This window comes from Meriones unguiculatus, chromosome 7, assembly GCF_030254825.1.
Source record: "Meriones unguiculatus strain TT.TT164.6M chromosome 7, Bangor_MerUng_6.1, whole genome shotgun sequence".
NCBI lineage: Eukaryota > Metazoa > Chordata > Mammalia > Rodentia > Muridae > Meriones > Meriones unguiculatus.
Window position 1 is genome coordinate 47,624,062 of NC_083355.1, and position 19,508 is coordinate 47,643,569.

The window sequence follows — 19,508 nt, forward strand, 5'->3', positions numbered from 1 at the left end:
ATCGCGCGGCAGTCACTTACGTTGCTCTGGGAATCGATGGCCTGCAGCAGCCGGTCCCTCATCTGCTGCGGAGACGTCGGAGCCGCTGTCATTGCCTGGGCGAAGCGGGGGGGAGCGGCCGGGCCGGCGGGCGGGCGGGCTGAGGCGGGTGGACGCGGGTCAGTCACTCGCCGGCCTCCGGGAACGGAGCCGCATGTTCCCCGCGGCGCCAGAGGAGGTCGGGGCGCTCGGGGAGATGGCGGAGGACGGTGGGAAGCGGAGGGGACCGGAGCTCGGGCCCCGGACCGCCGCCGCCGCCGCCGAGCAAGGAGGAGCCGCCGACGGAGGAGCCGCCGCCACCGCCACCGCCGCCTCGAGAACCAAACTCCAGTGAGCTGCCCCCGCGCTGAGCACTCTGGGTAACCCGCGCCGCACGCAGCGTCGGCGCCACGCTGAGGAGGTTGGGAGATGGGGGCGGGAGGAGACGCTGGGGTAGGGAAGGGCTGACTAGGGAGCTCCGCCTATAGGTTCTGCGCATGCGCGCGCATGCGCAATTTGCCAGATGGTGCCGCCCCACTTCTCGGCTCGACCTCGAGAGCCGTTGGGAGGCAGTTGGGCGGGGCAACGGACGCCGCCTGAGGACCACGCCCACCCCCAGCCGGAGGGCGGGGCTTCCTGACGGAAGCGCACCGGCTGCGTTCTGGAACTGCGACTTTTCCACCAGGTGGCTCGGGGCTACGGAGTGGGATGACCCTCCTCTCGGATGAGCTCCTCCTGCGTCCAGGAACGTGGGGCTGGAACGGCTGTGGAGACGCTGAGGAGGACAGCGGTGATCCGCACCGCAAGGACCTCGGAGGAGCTCTGCGTAGCCGTCGCCGCTGCAGAGCCCAGAGGCGCGGGTCTGCAGGGCAGTGTGTGTCCCCGTGTGACCCGCGCGCTGAGGGGACCTAAGGGCACGTCTGGGAGCCGCTGCCTCCGCAGAGGGCGCGAGTCTGCAAGGCCTGCGTGACGCTGACACCTCTGCTCTGCATCCTTGCGGGGGCGAACTCAGGAGGAAGCACCGCTTTGTCGCCGGCTTGAGAAGGTGCCGGGCTGGAGGTGGTCAGCCTGCGTCTGCACGGCATGTTGCGGAGCTGCAGCCCGTCGTCCTCCCCTCCGCGTTCCGGGGGACCGAGCGCCACTCGCTTTGCATCTCAGGTGCTTGAAAACGGGAACGCTTCACCGAGGAGGAAAGGAAGCGCCAAGGTCACCTGGAGTTTTAGGTCAAACCAAGAAACGAAGGAGGTCAAGTACAAGGGCTGGTGACCCATACAGATGAAGGGGTGGGTGGGCGGGCGAGCTCCGAGTTTAGCGTACTAGACTACAACTTCCTTTTTGTGTTGTTACCTTCAAAATCCAGTCTTGAAACGGAAAGGGAAAACGTGCCCCTGAGAGCTGGGCGACACCTGTTAATTTTGAATTAACACCTGTTAATTTGAATTTGATTTTTTTTTTTTTTTCGAGCCAGGGATTCTGTATGTAGAATCCTGTCCTGTACTCACTTTGTAGACCAGGCTACCCTCCAACTAACAGAAATTCACCTGCCTCTGCCTCCAGAGTGCTGGGATTACAGGCGTGCTTGCCGGCTGAATTTGTTACACTTTTAGGGAGCATCTGAGGTGGGAAAAAGCCAACCATTTAATCCCAGTGCTCGGGAGGCAGGAGGGTCTCTTGAGTTCGAGTCCAGCCTGGTCTACACAGTTCCAGACTAGCCGTACTATGTAGTAGGATCCTGCCCTTTCATCTGCCCCTGGAAAAATAAAAGCTTTATCATGGCTTGTTTCTTGATTTTGCACATGGCATTATACCAGTAGAATGACCAGGAACAAATACTTCTCAAATACACTCTCTCCCTGGCACATGTTTGAAGTTCATGGTCCAAATTGGAAAGCAGCCCATTCTGAAGATACATTTAATCTCACCGATAAACAGATTAAACAAGTTCCTCCATCAACACTAGCTCCTAAATTTGGGAGTATTGGGGCTGGATTTGTGAAGCCTGAGCTGGTCTAATGTTTGTTCCTGCCAGTGCCTCCCTAGTGCAGGAGGATTATAGGTGTGCCAACTTTTATTACTATTATCATTAGTTGATTTTGGTTTTCTTTTTTTTTTCTCCCCCTTAGACAGGCTCTTACACTATGCAGCCCTGGGTGGCCTGGATCTCACTTTGGAGTTCTAGCAGGTTTGGCACTCACTGTGTAGACCAGGCTAGTTTGGAACTCACAGAGATACACCTGAGTCTCCTCCCACCAAAAAAAGCTGGAATTAAGTGCCCCCTCCTGCCCTGCAGACCTGTTATCTTAATTGTCAGTCACTAGTATAGTATGTCTTTTTTCAAAACAAGAATTATAGGTTAAACAGGCCATTAGCTGTGCACAGGTCAAGTCAGGAACCATATTGGAAATCATTCAATTAATCTGCTGGCTGGATTACTTTAGACCTTTTCGCAGGTTTTGGGAGCATTATATGTAGCCTAGACTATCCTTGAACTTTCTTTTTTTTTTTTTTCTTATTTTTTACTTTTTTATATTTTTTTATTTGCCTGGCATGGTGGTGCATGCCTTTAATACCAAAACTCAGAGGGAGGCAGGAGGATCTCTGTGAACATAGTTCAAGGACAAGGGAATATGGATGGAGACCCTGTCTCTAAGTATTTATTCGATGTTAATGTATTGCCTGTGCACCTATATGCATGCCTCATATCCACAGAGGCCGGAAGACAGACCTAGAATTATAGGCAGTTGTGAGCTACCCTGTGTGTGCTGGAAATTGAATTCCTGGTCCTTCTTCAAGAACAAGTGCTCTTAACTGCTGTACCCTCCAGCCCTGGCCTTGAACTCTTTATGCTGCCTCCACCACCCCCAAACACTAGAATTGCAGGCATCCACCACCACCATACCTGGCTCTTCCTGTATTCTTTTTCTTTCTTTTTTTTTTTTTTTTTTTTGATTTTTTTGAGACATGGTTTATCTGTATAGCCTTGCTTGTCCTAGACTCATTTAGTCCACCAGGCTGGCCTCGAACTCAATAGTAATCCATCCGCCTCTGCCTCCCTGAGTGCTGTGATTAAAGGTGTGTGCCCCCACCCTTGGCTTGTTTTATTTTCTTAAAGATTAATTTTTATGTTTGGTAGTAGTGGTACATGCCTTTAATCTCAGCACCCTGGGAGTTAGAGGCAGGTGGATCTCTGTGAGTTCAGGGCCAGCCTGGTCTACAAAGGGAGTCCAGCACAGCCCAAGGCTACACAGAGAAACCCTGTCTCAAAAAATTAATTAATCAATTAAAAAAGGTGTGTGTGTGTGCTTGAGGCATGCAGGAGAGGGCTATCATGTAGGTGTGGTGAAATTGAACTCTGGTCCTCTGAAAGCAGCAAGCATTTTTAACTGTTGAGCCATCTCTTCACATTTTCTGATTTTATTTGTTTACTATTATTATTATTTACAATTTATTCACTTTGTATACCAGTTGTAGCCCCCCTCCCCTCTTCCTCCCTTTACCCTCTTCTCTAGTCCATTGATAGGGGAAGTCCTCCTTCCCTACCTAGCCTATCAAGTCTCATCAGGACTGCCTGGATCCTCTTCCTCTGTGGGCTGGCTAGGTTGCCCCACTGGGGAGAATTGGCCAAGGAGCAGGCAACTGAGTTCATGTCAGAGACTGTCTCTTCTCTTACTAGGGAGCCCACGTGGAGACTGAGCTGTCAAAGGGCTACATATGAGCAAGGTTCTAGGTCCTCTCTATGTATGGTCTTTGGTTGATGCATTGTTCTCTGCAGTTCCCCCTGGGCCCTGCTTTTTGTGGCACTGTTGGTCTCTTTGTGTGGCTCCTGTCCCTCCAAGGTCCTTCTATATCCCCCTTCTTCCATAAAACCCCGTGTGTGTTTGTTTTGAGAAAGGGTTTCTTTGTGTAGCCCTGGCTGTCCTAGAATTCACTCTATAGACCAGGCTAGGCTCAAACTCATAGAGATTCATCTTCCTCTGCCTCCAGACTGCCTGACTCCCATTTTCTAGTTTCAAACTAAAATACTGTGCATAGGCTCATTTACTTAAGTTTGGTTTTTGTGTGTTGCGCATGTGTCACTGCACACGTGGAGAGGACAACTGGCGAGAATCAGTTCCCTTCTTCCAACATCCTGGGGATTGTCTTAGGCTCGGTGGCAGTTGGCTCTACCTGCTCAGCCATCTGGCCAGCCTTATTTTCACTTTTTTTTTTTTCTTGTCAAGCCAAGGCTTGAACTTGTAATCCTCCTGCCTGAAATGCAAATGTAGTCTTAACTGTCAGAAACTGGAGGCAAGAGGACCAGGAATTCAGGTGCAAAATTGGCTACATGTTGAGTTTGAGGCCAGCCTAGGCAATGAGTATATGAAATTTGTAGGCATAATGTTATTGTGTACTGTGTATAGATTCAAATGCCAATTTTTATGTCCCCATATCTGGTTGTAATCCTTGTTCTGAGAATCTCCTATCCAAACTTGGCTCCCCAATTGTCCCCTGATATATCAATAAAGCAACTTAACAGCTAGTCACTGAGTAGGGGAGAGAATAGGGCTGGACTTCCTGGCAGCCAGGGAGGAGAAAAGAAGGGGTGGGGTGGGGTAGGGATTCAGCCAGGAGCAGAGGTCCAGGAGACATCATGAGAAAAGAGCAGCTGGAGCAGAGAAAGCCAAAAAGTACATGTGTCTTGGGGATTTACTCTGGAAGGAAGCCAGACTAACTTAGGGGATTAATATTGTTAAGTTGTTGTGCTGTAAAGCTTATTAAAGAAATAACACAGTCCAGTCTCAATTATTTGGGTGCTAGCCAGGTTAAGAGAGAAACTGCAACATACATTTTTAAAAATAACACTAGCAGAAACTGTCTCTGAAAGTAGGGATGAGGTAGCTGGAAAGATGGCCCAGAGCTTAAGAGCACTGGCTGCTCTTCAGGAAGACATAGATTTTATTCCCAGCACCCACATGGTGGCTCACAAGAATCTGTAACTCCAGTTCCAAAAGAACTAAAGCCACCTTCTGGCCATCAGGAAAGCAAGACTGTAAGCTAGTTGTGGTATACACACCTGTCATTCCAGCACCAGGGAGGGAAAGGACAGTTAGTTGGCCTGTAGAGCTACATGGCCTCAAAAAACAAGGATAACTCCAAAGAACAGACACAACTTTTGAAGCAGAGTGCAGCTCGGACAGCAGGAAGGGGAAAGGTCACTCTGTACAGGACAACCAGGACATATCTGAAAAGGTGATGCTTCGACTGAGACCGGTCAGTGTTTTATACACTCTGATCTGGTGTGTAAAAGTCTTGGAATTTCTTCAAAGGAAGCAATTGGAGCAGACATATGTACACACAGAGTGGGAGGCAGTCCCTGGCAGCATTGTCAGCAGGAACCAAACTTGGTGAGTACCAGGATGTAGAAAGAAATGGGATCACCTAGGGATGTAGTGAGCTATCGCTCAAAACTGGAGGTAATGGCAGGATCAGGCATTCAGGGTCATTCTCAGCTACAGTGTGGGGTCCAGACCCAGTGACATCTTTTTTCCAGCAAGACCACATCCTAAGCCTACCCAAATAGCACCAGACTGGGGACCAGATGTTCAAACATCTGAGTTTAGAGGCCCTTTCTCTTCTAAACTACCACATTCTACTTGATTCCCATAGGCTCAGCCATATCAAGAAACATTCAGCCCAACCTCAAAGTCCCCGTAGTCTGACAGTCTCAACACTGCTTAGAAGTCCAGTGTCTCTTGTGAGACTCAAAGCAGTCCCTTAATTGTAATCCCCTATAAAATCAAAACACAAATTATGTACTTCTCACATTCAATGGCACAGAATACACATTACCATCCAGAAAGGAGGAATAGGGGCATAGTGAGAAAAGCTGAAACCATGGCTAACTCCAAGCCTGTAGCTCCATATCTGGTCTCAGGGCTGAGATGTCTCTGTGCATCCAGTCTTGCTGCCTCTTTCAGGCTGGTTCCAGTTCCTTGGCAGACATCCCACTAATCTGGCATCTCTGATATCTTGGGGTTTCCAGTGCAACCCAGGCTTCACTTCCATAGCTTCACACAATGGCCTCTTCAGCACATGAAGCATGGATTCTGCTGCCACAGGCTAGCTTTGCCTTGGTGGGAGGAAGCTTAACAGGGTGGGCCTTCCTCTGAGGGACTCATTCCCTTTGTTCCAGGGTAGAGCAGGCCTGACTTCACTGGTGCTGATCTCAGCAATTCAGCCCTTCAGTGTAAGACTGAGCCTCCTGGGTATCTTTTCTCCCTCTTCAACCTATACATTTCATGTTTCTTCCTGCCCCATTGCCCTCTTTTATTGAAGACCTGCATAATCATTAACAACAATAATCACAGACATATATAACATTAGAATTCCCTCCACCAAAGAAATGAGTCCACTGCTTTTTAATTTAGCCTCAGATAAGTTCCCCAGGCAAGAACAGAAAGCAGCCACATTCTCAGCCAAGACAGTCCAGGGATGGTCTCCAGCCCAGTTGCTGATACTGTTCCCTCTGAGACCTCTTGAGCTGTGCCTTCACAGTCCACATCACTCTGAGCACTGCTGTCTTCCAGGCTCCTACTAGGACTAAGATGACCTTTTACAGGGGTCAACTGCTATTTTTAGTCCAAAGTCTTCCACATTCTTCTAAGAAACAGTCAAGGCTGTTAAAACAACAGTGCACTCTCTAGTACCAACTTGTTTTCTTGTATTTTTTTCAAGACAGGGTTTCTCTGTGTAGCCCCACTGTCCTGGAGTTTGTTCCGTAGACCAGGCTGGGCTTGAACTTAGAGATCTGCCTGCCTCTGCCTCCTTCTTGAGTGCTGTAACTAAAGATGTGAGCTGCCACCACCCAGCTACCAACTTTTCTGTTGCTGATAAAACAGCATAACTAAGCCATTTAATGACAATGCTTTAGTCCCAGGACTCAGGAGGTAGGATGATCTCTTAAATTCAAGGCTAGCCTGGTCTACAGAGCAAGTTCCAGGACAGCTGCATTTATCAGAGTTCTCTAGAGTTACAGAACTTAGGGAATAAATACATATAAAGAATTACTGAAATGACTTAAAGACTGTGGTCTAACCAATCCAACAATGCCTAGCTGTGAATTGAAAGTCCAAGAATCTAATAGTTGTTTACTCCCATAAGGCTGGGTGTCTCAGCTGGTCTTCTGTATATGCTGGGGCGGGGGGGGGGAAAGTAGGCTACATTGCCAGTGAAGGAATGTATATGCTGGTAAGGGAGGGCAAGCAAGCCAAGAGCAAAAGCTGCCTTCTTCCATGACCTCATATAGGCTTCCAGCAAAAGATGTGGCCCAGATTAAAGGTGTGTTTTTCCACCTCAAGATCCAGATTAAAAACCTGTGTCTTCCCCCTTCAAAGGTCCAGACTAGGAGTGGATTCACCCACTTCAAACCAAGCAGAATAGCTCTCACAGAGGTGCCCTCCATTTCTGGATTATAATTCATTCCAGATATAGCCAGGTTGACAACCAAGAACAGCCATCACAACTATGGCTACACAGAGAAAACCCTGCCTCAGAGAAGACCAAACCAACCAACTGAAAAACCCAAAACACCATGGCTAAAAGTGACCACTAAACGGAAGAGTTTTCTTGGCTCCAGTGTCTATCTACTTACTTCAGCAAGGCCACACCTCCTAACTCTTCTCAAACATCTCCACCGACTGGGTACCAAGTGTTGCCTATGTCCATGTGGGCATTTCTCATTCAAACCACCACAGTGGCCCCAGCTGCTGTTCTTGTGGCAGTCCTCCAGCCTCACAGGTTCTGGGGTTCCAGGTGTGCATCACCACATTCCTGGCTGCTTTTTGTTGACTCTCTGTATGTGTGTTTTGTGACAAGGTTTCTCTGTGTAATAGCCCTGGCTGTCCGAGACCAGGCTGGCCTCAAACTCATGAAGATCTGCTTGACACTGAATCCTGAGTGCTGGGAATGCATCACCACCACTCAGCTTGTGTTCAGACTTTTTACCCTACAATGACCCCTCCAGTTAGGTTTCTTACTTCCACTGAGGCAAAGATAGCACTTGTCAGGCGAGTCCCTTGCATGAAGTCCTTAAAAGGCTGGTGATTCCCGACTCATCCACCCAAGCGCTAGGATGACAGGTGGGCAGCACCATGCTGAGCTCTGAAGTCAATGTTATACAGTATTTTTTAAATGTTTTCTTTTACATGCATGGGTATTTTGTCTGCATGCGTGTGAATCATATGCATGTAGTGCCCAAGCAAGCCAGAGGAGGGCATCAGGTCTCCTGGAACTGGAGTTACAGTTAATGCACCCAGTGCCATTTGGGTGCTGGGAATCAAACCTCTGGAAGAGTAGCCAGTGCTCTTAACCACTGAGCCATCTCTCCAGCCCAGTTTTCTTATTTATCCCCTACTAGTCTCCTCTCTTTCACAGACAGCCCTAGCCATATCCAATCTGAGGACTATGTTTAGGCTGCTCTGGTGCCTGCTTTCATCTACAATAAAACCTTCAGCTTATACAGGAAGGAGATGGGATCTCCACTCCAGCCTTCAGTAGGAGCTAGCTTTGCCTGTATGCTGAGGACCACCATCATGGATTTCTCACTTCTGAATTACCAGAGAACAAATGTGCATTGTCATGGGCATGATGTGTATGCTGCTTTGTTATGGCCGATAAGAACTGGTGCATGTCCTCGCTTTGGTTTGTGTCGTGTAAGTTTCTGAGTGTGTTGGATGTTTCACCTTTTGTTTGGAAGGGTGGGGCCTTTAGGGGTCCAAGCTGTTCATACCAGGACTCAGGAGGCTAAGACTGGAGGATCAGGAGTTAAAGGCCAGTCTTCAGTACATAGGAAGTTTGAGAACAGGTTGGTCTACATGCTGCCTCCATTTTAAAAAACTGATAAGGAAGCCTTTGCCTTCTGAATGAAATAATGCTGACTTCAAGAGTGGGTTCCTCATAGAAGCATTTTTCCTGTTTCACACATTAGCCCACCTTTCCTCCTGACTTTGTACTTTCTTGTTTATTTTGTTTTTGTTTTTTGAGATAGGGTTTCTCTGTGTAGCTCTAGCTGTCTTGGACTCACTTTGTAAACCAGGCTGGCTTCAGAACTCTGAGTAATCCTCCTGCCTCTGCCGCCTGTGTGCTGGGGTTAAAGGCATGTGCCACACGTTGTTGTCTGACTTTGTACTTCCTAGCGAAACAGTGAGTGGCGGTCTCCGGAGCAGCTTTAGGCGTGGATTCCTCTCTCAGCCCAGCGACTTGTGGAGACTTGGTGGGTGAGGTGGAAACAAGTCCCCAGGCCTGCAGCCCTGATCTAGTCCTGGAAGCTGGATTGCTGAGTCCCTCTGGGAGATGGTGCAGAAGAAGCCTGGCCTAGTGAGCACAGCTGGGACGCGGGATGCAAGTGGAGAGCAGAGGGTCTAGGGCCAGCCCCTGAAGTTCTCCCTACATCCAGTAACCTTCGGTGCTTGACAACTTCATAGTCTCCAGGGTGCCAGCTAAGCTTCAATCATAGAATGTAGGTGTGCAAATGCAGTGAGAAAACTGGAGCAACCAGGGACCAGCTGCCCAGTGTGGAGGAAGATCCCTGGGTCTGCCCAGTCACAAGTTCAGAATAGGGTACCCAGCTCTCGTCACCAGAGACAGGACACTTCCTGTTCTGCGCTGCTACTGAGTCCTTTGTGGCCCCTTTCCCTCAGCGGGGGTCCTCTCTTTGAGGTCGCTGCTGGCAACAGCTGGCTGTCTGCAGCTTCTTTACCCTCAGAGCTTCTGCCTGCTGCCTGGAAGCTCCATATTTTGGGAGGAGGGCCAGGAAGACACCCACCCCTAACAGCAGCTTCCAGAACTTTAAAAAATTAATGGTCATTGTTCAGTGTTACCCAGGGTAAGGGAGATTTAAAGTCTTTTACTCTGAAAAAGTGACCACCAGAACAGTCTCAGGTATGCTGGGGGTCAAAGACAAAGACTATTCCTTGAGCCTACAGATTTATCTAATGCCACGGACAGAGCGACGACAGCATGGCAAGGGCTCTGAAGACTATCCAGGACCTGTGCTGTCAGGAGCAGTGGCCAGCAGCCTTGTCCTCCCCAGGAAGCAACTCAGAGGATGTTGATGCTGGGGTGTAGCTCAGCTGGGGAGCACTAGCCTTACAGCTATTAGGCAGCAGTTATTTGGCAGCTGGAATTCTCTGAATCAGAAGGTCCAGCAATTTACCAGACTCAGGAAGCCCAGAAAATTCTGAGCTGAGGAGTACCCCCATTCTCCCATCCCAATCCCTACCCCTGCCCCAGCATTCTAAGGCAGAAGTAGGCTAGGGGAAGGCCCCTCCAGGGAAGCAGCCTACAAACTGAGCAGAGATCTCCCTGAGTCTGTCACATCTCCATGCAACAAAGAACCTCAGGTTTTCCCCACTAGATTGAGCAAAAATCTTTTCTTTCATCTGTTTGGTGCTTTGTCTGGGTTGAATCAACATTTGGTCATGTCACCCCAGGAAAAGTCACCCAAAACATGCATGAAGCCCCAAGAAAGGAAAGAAGGAACAACTGTGTGGATGTACATGTCTGTCATCTGTGGAAACGAGCGAAAGTCTGCATTAACAGATCTGTGAGATGCTCAGTAACAAAAGTGGCTATCCTGGCTATTTAAGATGAAGACTGGAAAGGAATCTAGTCGAGGCCAGTGGCCTGCACCTTCCACTTGTTTTGTTAGAACCCTACTACAGATCAAAGGAGCTAGGCTCACAAGTTTGAGGGCTGGAGGGGAAGCCTCTGGTGTGCACGCACGTGCACTCACACACACACACACGAGCACACCCACCTACCCCTCCACACACATACACACAACACACCTGGGCATAGATGATTAAGCAAGCCTTCCCTGTACTCTTCAGGGGTCTTGGAATACACCAATTCTTGGTATTATTTTGGATTCCTGGATGAGTCCCAGGCTGGCCTTAAACTCCTGGGTTCAAGCACTTTTCCTGAGCTGGATGTGGCAGTGCTGTCCTGCCATCCCAGCAAGAAAACCAAACCAAACCAAACCAAACAACTAGCCAGGACCATGTGCAGAGGACAACTTGTAGAGTTGTAACAGGTCAGAGGACAACTTGTAGAGTTGGTTCCTTCCTTCAAGCTTGTGGTCCTTGGAACAGTAGGTGCTGTATCTGCGGAACCTTTCCACCCAGTACACTTCTCACTTCATAATAACCTGCTTTTTAATCTTATGCAAGTCCTGAGTACTGGGACTAAAGATGTACACCAATACTTGGTTTGTTTTTAAAGCATGGCTCTGCTTCAGACAAATGGCACACATCTCTTATCAAACAGAAAAATGTAGGTACTTTGTCAGATACTTCATTCAAATTTAGTTAAGAAGATAATGAAATGATTGGATGAAAGGAAAATGTCTGCCTGTCACAGCTTGGCCCTTGCTCAGCCTTTCCAGAGAAGAGCCAAACTGTCATCAGTGACATTATGCCCTGGGGCGGGGACCCCACAGACTCAACACTAGCTACCAAAAAATGAAGCTGGATTTCAGTCTGTTCCCCACATCATTCATCCTGGCCAGCTAGAATGTGAGCAAATCTGAAGATTGCCGGAGCTGAGGCTGCAGCCCCAGCAGGCAGAGCACACACCTAGCAACGCGCTGTGCACTCCTCAGCAGCACATCCAGTGGGTATGGTGCAGGGCTGCCATCCCAGCACAATTCGTTCTAAGCTACAGAATGAGACACTGATGTATTAAATTTATTCTCTCTTTCTCTTTCCCCCACTGTGTGTGTGTGTAGGGCCCACATGTGGAGGTCAAAGGACAACTTGGAGGAGTTGGCTCTCTTCTTCCTTCATGTGGGTCCTAGGATCTAACTGAAGTCACCTGGCTGTATACTAAGTGCCTATATTTGAGCCATCCCACCTGCCCCAGACCCTGTCTTGAAACCAACAACCTCTAATCCCACAAACCACACAAACAAAATCCCAACAATAAAAGACAACTTCCCCCCAAAATTCAGAATCAGGGAGGCAGAGCCAGTCAGATTTCTGTGAGTTCTAGTCTAGCCTGGTCTATATAGAAGATCCAGGTCAGCCAGGGCTACATAGGGAAACCCTGTCTCAAAACAAACAAACAAACAAACAAACAAACAAACAAACAAACAAACAGAGACTTGAGAGATGGCTCAGTGGTTAAGAGTACTGGCTGCTCTTGCAGAGGACCCAGCATGCATGTGGTAGTTCACAACCATCCATAACTGCAGTTCCAGTGTATTCAGTGCCCTCTTCTGGCCTCCTTAGGCACTGCATGCACTGGTACAGAGACACATACAGGGAAAACACTTAACACATAAAAAAAAAATATTAATCTTTTAAAAATTAGCTGTAGGGCTGGAGAGATGGCTCAGTGGTTAAGAACACTGGTTGCTCTTCTAAAGGACTGGAGTTTAATTCCCAGCACCCAAATGGCAGCTCACAATTGTTTCTAACTCCAAGATCTGACATCCTCACACAATGTACATGAAATAAAAATAAATAAAAAAATTAGCTGTAAGATGCTAAGGTAACACTGCACAAAGAAACTTCATGTATCACACACAACCAGTCCACAGAGGGCAAGGCAGGAAGCTCCAGGTATCTCCCAGCAGAGTGCATGGGTGGGTGATGCTAGCTGGCTAATAAGGCCGAGTTATATTCATTCAGTGATCAGTATGTGCTGGCAGTGAAACAAAGCAAACAGAAGCCTTGCTGCTGGGGCAGGAACAAGCACCCAAGAGCCTCTCCCTCACTACATACAGTACCAGAGAAGCCACCAAAAGCCACCAAAAGTCATGGCAGCAGGGTAACAGCACACTGCAGTCACAAAACCAGGAAGAGGGTGAAGTGTAAGATTTGCTGACAAGAGGACCAGGAAGTGCCCATTAGCCCAGAGCATTTATGGGATGATGCTGAGCAGAGGGCTGTACTGTCTCTGCCTGGTTAGAACATCACACATACATGCAGCCACAAGTAGATGCTATGGGCACATAAAAAACACAAAAGAGGGTCCCTGTGCTGGAAATTAGTGCATTTTGAGAAATTTATCTTCTGGCAGGGCCGGCCATGGTGTCTGCAAGAGCTGCAGGCATGCTCTGCTGAAGTCCATCCCCAAGGCCTCAATGACGCAGCAGGAGCCATCCCTGAGGCAGGAACAGAACATGCTAACACTGTATTTTCCATTCAGACCAAGTTGGGACAGTAAAATTTAGCCCTCATCAGAGTCCGGATGAAAATTCTGAGTCCCTCCACTCTGACCACAAGTAAACCCAAACTTGAGGTTGATGCTGCTGCAGGATGGCCCTGGACCCTGCTCCATGCACACGATGGCCTCTTCCACACGCTCTTGCTATTGGTGCTGTCTTACACTCTAAGATGGGCCTTGCTCATCATGAAGCATACAGAACCCTGAAGGCCCTTCAGCATGGACCCTGCTGCCAGCCTAAAGGCAGCCCTTGTCTGAAGAGCCTCAGGCCAGAGGGCCATCTCAGGGTCCTAGGGGATGAGTGAATTCTGCAGTTCTCTGTTGGTGGCTTACTTTTAAGCGTAGACACACTGCACATTTGTCATGACGGATGACAAGATCTCTTGCAGACAGCCTGGTGTGTCTATGTTGTAAGGAAATAATAAAAAGAGGGCTATTCAGGCTGAGCTGGGTGCTTGGGAGGCAGAAGACAGCACCCTACATTTGGTTTGTAGCTCAGAACCTGAAAAACAATAACTGAGGGGCTGGAGAAATGACTCAGCAGTTAAGAGCACTGTCTGCTCTTCCAAAGGACCCAGGTTCAATTCCCAGCACCCACATGGCAGCTCACCATTGTCTATATCCTGGGGACCCGATCCTCTTACACATGCACACAAAACACCAATGTACGTTAAAAAAAAAAAAACAACAACAACAAACAAACAATAACTGAAACTCCATATCCCAGTGATAAGATCGGATAACAGGTTTGACCTTCAGAAGCACAAAGTGGGGTTGTCACTTCAGGTTATATATGTCTGGTTATGGCAGAGGAAAGAGCTGTTGCTTAATAGTACAGTAGGATCAGTTTCTAGAACCTATGGACTCGAGACTCTCAAATACTCCTGCAGGGGCTTCACTCCTAAGCCACACCCCAAGCCCCTCATTGGGGATTCTAGGCAGGGGCTCTAACTCTGAGCTCCTTACTGGGGAGTTCTAGGCAGGGCTCCATCCCTGAGCCACACCCCCAGGCCTTGTCATTCTGCTGGAGTCACATCTCCAGCTACAACAAGTTTCTGAACAACTTTCTAAATAGATACATCTATGTGACTGGGGATACAGCTCAGTGCCAGTAAGAGAGGCCCTGGCCCAGAACCCAAAACCAAAACAAAGCAAAAGACAGATTCATGTGTTTCCACTTTCTACACACAGTATTCCAGAAACACTCATCAGAACCTAACAATGAGATAACAGTTCTATGGAGGAAAATACAACTGAATGCAAACCCTATGACAGCATTCTGTTTTCAATGCACAATTCCTCTCCAGAATGAACCAAAGCCTTGTTTCCCTGAAACTACAGTCCTAAGCTGAGGAAGGCAGAAAGGAGTCTCAATGATCCAAGAGTGGGGATCAGCCAACAATGATGGCTGTCTCCTTTCTGATACGAGAGGGGGTAGGCTTAGGCATGCAGAGGGTGCAAAGGATGAACTCAACAATGATGCCTGCAGCAGCTGTGCATCCCTGAACTCTGACTTGACCCGGTTCAGTGACATTCATGCTACCAGCATTTTTCCATAGTCCCTGGAGCAGCCCGGGTAAAAATGCTATTATGGGGGCTGGTGAGATGGTTCAGTGTTTAAGAGCACTGTCTCCTCTTCCAAACAACACAGGTTCAATTCCCATGACTCACATGGCAACTCACAACTGTCTGTAATGCTAATCCCAAGGGAATCTGACACCTTCACACTAATGTACATAAAATAATAAATAATTTGTAAAAAAAAAAAAAAAAAGCTATTATGGCTAGGTTTGGTGGTACACACTTGTGGTCCTAGCCCTAAAGAAGTTGAGGCAGGGGGATGGAAAGTTCTAAACCTGTATAGATTGTACTGAGATGGTCTCAAAGACCAACGAACCAACAAACAAAAACCCTCATGCACAGCTGGGATCTCATCTCAGTACTTGGATGATTCTGAGAGTTTGAACCAGCCTATACCATCTGAGACCCTGTCTAAAAAGAGTCATAAAGACATGCTAAGAGCACTGGTCACTATCAAAAGACCCAGCACCCACATGGTAATTCACAACTGGCTGCAAGTCCAGTTGCAAATCAGGGGCCTTCTTCTGGCCTTTGTAAGCCCCCTATGCACATGACGCACAGACACATACACGGGCAGAATAACCAAACCTATAAAATAGAACACTCAGAAGAAAAACAAAATGAAAACCCATAGCATAGCAGCTGCTGCTATCTTTAGTTTCGGATTAGGGTCCCTCACCTAAGCATTGAGGGCGTGGCTGCCTCTGGACCTCAGGAATCTCAAGCTTGAGCTTACCCACTTCAAACAGAGACCTGGAAATGCAAGCCTTTAGTGTGCTGCCAACATCACATGCAATGAAGTCATGGTCACTGAGCAATAACAACAGGGTAGCCCCAAAGTCACTTTATTAACAAACGGCATGAACACAGTGAGGTGTCTGCTGACTTTTCTCCAGCAGCAACCCTTCGGCAGAAGCCAGGTATGCTGTAGCTAACAGCTTAGTGTCTAAACAAGAGGCTGCTGCCCCGGGGTGGGGGACCTACTCCCTCAAGTGCTGCAGTGACTTCGGCTGCCCCAGGTAGACCGTCATGGGTGACAGAAAAGCATTTGAAAGCAAGACCTCACTGGTCCCAGACTATTGGGTCCACCAGCATGGACCTCGTAGTGCAAGAGAAGCTGCTCAACTGTCAGTCGGCCCTACATCCTGGTACCCGATCACACTGATTAAGAACAATTCTTACACTGAGCATGGTGGTGCACGCCTGTAATCCCAGCACTCTGGGAGGCAGAGGTAGGTGGATCTCTGTGAGCTTGAAGCCAGCCTGGTCAACAAAGCAAGTCCAGTACAGCCAAGCCTCCATAGAGAAAACTTGTCTTTAAAAACAAAACAAAAAGAACAATCCATACAAGGCCAGGAGTGGTGACGCATGCCTTTAATCCCAACACTCAGGAGACATCGGCAGGCGGATCTCTTTGAGTTTGAAGGCAGCCTGGTCTACAGAGCAAATTCCAGGACAGCCAGGGCTACAGAGAAAAACCCTGTCTTGAGAAAAAACAAAACCATCTTTATACATTAAAGCAAAACAATCACTAAGAGGCCAACCATGAAGTAGCCCAGCACAGCTTTCTGGAGAGGCTGGGCAGAGATGGGATGCTAGAACATGAGAAAGATCTAGGTGTGTCTTTCTCCTAAGGGAGCCTGAGTTTGTCACTGTCTTACAGACTTCCTGAGACCTCGGAGCACAGGTGGAACCATGGCTGACGAGGGTCAGGTGGCTGGAAGGTGGACATTCTCCACCCAAATGAGCTGACTGGTTTTCCAGTGAGAGGCATTCTTGAAGTCATGAGAAACAGAAACAGAGCCTTGACGTCCAGCAGGTGAGCTCTGGGTTCCACGTAGGGCTCAAGAGCCAAATAGTCTGGAAAAGTCAGAGGGTGAGATGGACATGAGGACAGGAAGTGGCTGCTGTAGAAACCTGGCACTCAGTTGCATGTAGTGATGCCTGCCAGCTGTCCCAGACCAAGAAGGAGGACCACACACGGAAGACCAGCCTGGGGTACATAGCAAGTGCTATTTCAAGCACACTGTCGGGAACTATTTCCCACGATCATTTCCTAGACTTGTTTCTACACTGAGCTTAAGCAGAGCTGCTGGTGGGAGAGATGGCTCATTGAATCAAGGTGCCTGTTGCCAAACCTGATGGCCTGAATGTGATCCACAGGATCAGCAGAGTGGAAGGAGAGAACCAACTCCCGAAAAGTGTCCTCTGCCCTCCACAAGCACAATATGCAGCATGAGTACACCCCCAAGCACACATATAAAATAATAATATAGTACTGCAGAAAACAAAAGCCTGTTGGCTGCACAAGGAGGCACATGCCTTTAATCTCAGGAAGCACGCTGAAACCACCGCCTGCCTGCCAGCGCGTACCTCACACTACCTATAAAAACATCTCAGTGGTCAAGCTCACCTGTGTCCCAGGACCCACAAGCCCGAGACAGAGGTACCATAAGTTTGAGGGTTGCCGGGCCTACAGTCTGACTCTATCCTAAAAAATCAAATCAAATCAAAGACAGCGGTCATACAACAGAAGCCACAGCAAATCGCACCTGCTGCCTCTAACAAGGCTTTTGAGGCAGGAACCAGCTGCCTGCTGGACTGGAAGGTTAACTCAGCGGCAGGAGTGGGAGAGACAGGGCCAGCTGGGACCTGGAGACCACACTTCAACCTTGGCTGCAACCAGCCTGGCAGTGACCCAGCATCCTTGCCTCCTTAGTTTGGAAGCAGGGGTAGCCCTTGAGAGTCAACTAGGAGCTGTCAAGATGGCTTAGTGGGTGCCTGCTGCCAAGACTCAAAACCTGTCTGAGCCCCAGGACCCACATGATGGGAAGAGAGAACCTACTCCCACAAGCTGTCCTCTGATCCCCCTCCCCCACAGACACAAAATAAAGTAGGACAGGAGCACCTAAGGTGGGACTCACACAATCATGCAGAGCATCATGAACACATTCCACAGTGCGATGAAGATCCGGAAGTACCTCAGACTTAGTAAGAAATCCCGGATGTTGTCTCCTGCAAAGCCAGAAAGTATGGCTCATGAGGCTGTCACCCTGCCTACGACCATCCACTGGGTAGCACCACTCTCCAAAGCTTCTGATTGGTACTGGAAAGGTCACATGACTCAAGTCTGTCAAATAAGAGTCCACCCTGGGATGTGGGTCCTAGTTACCAGGCCCAGGCTGGCTTGGTGGCAACTGCTTTTGTCTGCTGGGCCACCTAAGCAACCTCTGTAAATTGGTTTTTGAGAGCCAGTTTCACTATGGGCTAAGGCTAGCTCAGAACTGCCTCTATGCTGCTTGCTCAGCCTCCTGTCAATGCTCCATCATGACAACACTGGTCACCAAATGGGCCTCTCTGCCACGGCCCATCAACCTGTGCTTCCAGTAACAGCACCACCCTCCTGGCACCCATCTCCCTACCCCCCCTTACCCCCGAACACCCTCGAATCTCCCTGGGCTGAGTCCCACAGGCAGAACCACCTCTTTTTACCCACACCCTGTCAGAGCAGCTAGCTCAGTGGCTGGCAATATGGTGGGCATTCAAAAAAGCTGATGAGCAGGGCATGGTGGTGCACTCCTGCCATTCCAACATCTAGGAGGCAGAGGCAGGGGGATCAGGAGTTCAAGGCGAGCCATGGCTCTGCAATGCTATATCTCCACAACAAGAAGACAGGAAAGTGCAGGCTGCTAAGAGAGAACAGGCATCCCAGAATCAGACTGTGCAAGTGCAGAAGACAAGAAGACGTGCTTACCTGTGCTGGGTTCCCTCGATTCCTCCCCAAAGCCTTGAGTTTCCTTCTTTTTCCTATAAAGAACAGCAGATAACACCCACTTTCGGTGGAACATAAACACCACTGGGTTGCCTGGCCCTTGACACCCAGCTAGGAAGGCCATGAACTTCAGCTCTGCCTCCGACATGCTGTATGACCTGGGGCAGTGATACATTCCTCTCTGGGGCAGTATCAACCAGCCTAGTCCATCACAGCTTGGTGTGCAGCCACAGACAGGTGGCTCCAAAGGCCAGAAAAAGACATTCTTGAGGAGGGATGAGCCTGAGGCTCTTTGGAGATGCAAGCAGGACACCTCGGGGAACAGAGGGGTCAGGCATTTTGATTAATATTAATTTGTAAGTGAGAGATGAGTGTGCCATGCTACAGCACTTGTGCGAAGGTCAAAAGGACAACCCACAGGAGTTGATTTTTGTCTTCTACGTTCCGTCAGGCCTGGGGACAAGCGCCTCTACCCAATCAGCCACCCCGGGGCCTAGAGACAGATTTAAAGTCCCAGGGATGATGCAGAACTGTCAAAGCCTGGTAGGGCGTAGAGGCGTGGCTAAAGGGAGAACTAGAGGGGCGTGGGGTGGAGCCAAACCTAGGCGTGGGCGGAGCCTTGTGTGGGCGGACCTAGCTGCCCGGCGACACCTCCCCAACGCGGCCTACTCACAGTTTAAAGTTGAGCACAGCCCCTGCGTTCATCAGCAGCGTCCTGCGGAGGGACAGTTACTGTCACTAGAGGCCCCCGCCCCGTCTGGCTGTCAGTCTCCAGCCTCTGACACCCCGCACTTTTATTACCCGAACAGCAGGATATCTCCGATCATCCTTACAGCGGACGCAGCTACCAGAACCGGAAACGGAAGCCTTGGGGATGGGCGGGAAGAGAAACGCCAGCCTACAATCCTGAGTCAACATTGGTTGGTTCGGA

The 19,508-nt window shown here is 49.1% G+C and overlaps 2 protein-coding genes across 2 annotated transcripts in view; both read right to left on the reverse strand.

The window, feature by feature from the left end:
- The window catches only part of Med26 (mediator complex subunit 26), a 51,999-nt gene extending 35,985 nt beyond the window's left edge, over window positions 1-16,014 (reverse strand). Inside the window, exon 1 of the mRNA XM_021627639.2 lies at window positions 21-16,014. Within this exon, the coding sequence (XP_021483314.1) occupies window positions 21-92 (72 nt within the window). The 5' untranslated portion in view covers window positions 93-16,014. The remainder of the gene's footprint in view (window positions 1-20) is intronic.
- Window positions 16,015-16,164: 150 nt separating this feature from the next.
- Smim7 (small integral membrane protein 7) lies at window positions 16,165-19,464 on the reverse strand. The gene is made up of 5 exons (XM_021627636.2): window positions 19,379-19,464; window positions 19,251-19,292; window positions 18,560-18,612; window positions 17,730-17,820; window positions 16,165-16,665 (listed from the first exon to the last, which is right to left on the reverse strand). Exons 1-5 carry the CDS (start codon window positions 19,402-19,404, stop codon window positions 16,650-16,652), a joined length of 228 nt encoding a protein of 75 aa, XP_021483311.1. The 5' UTR covers window positions 19,405-19,464; the 3' UTR covers window positions 16,165-16,649.
- Between the last annotated feature and the right edge of the window lie 44 nt (window positions 19,465-19,508).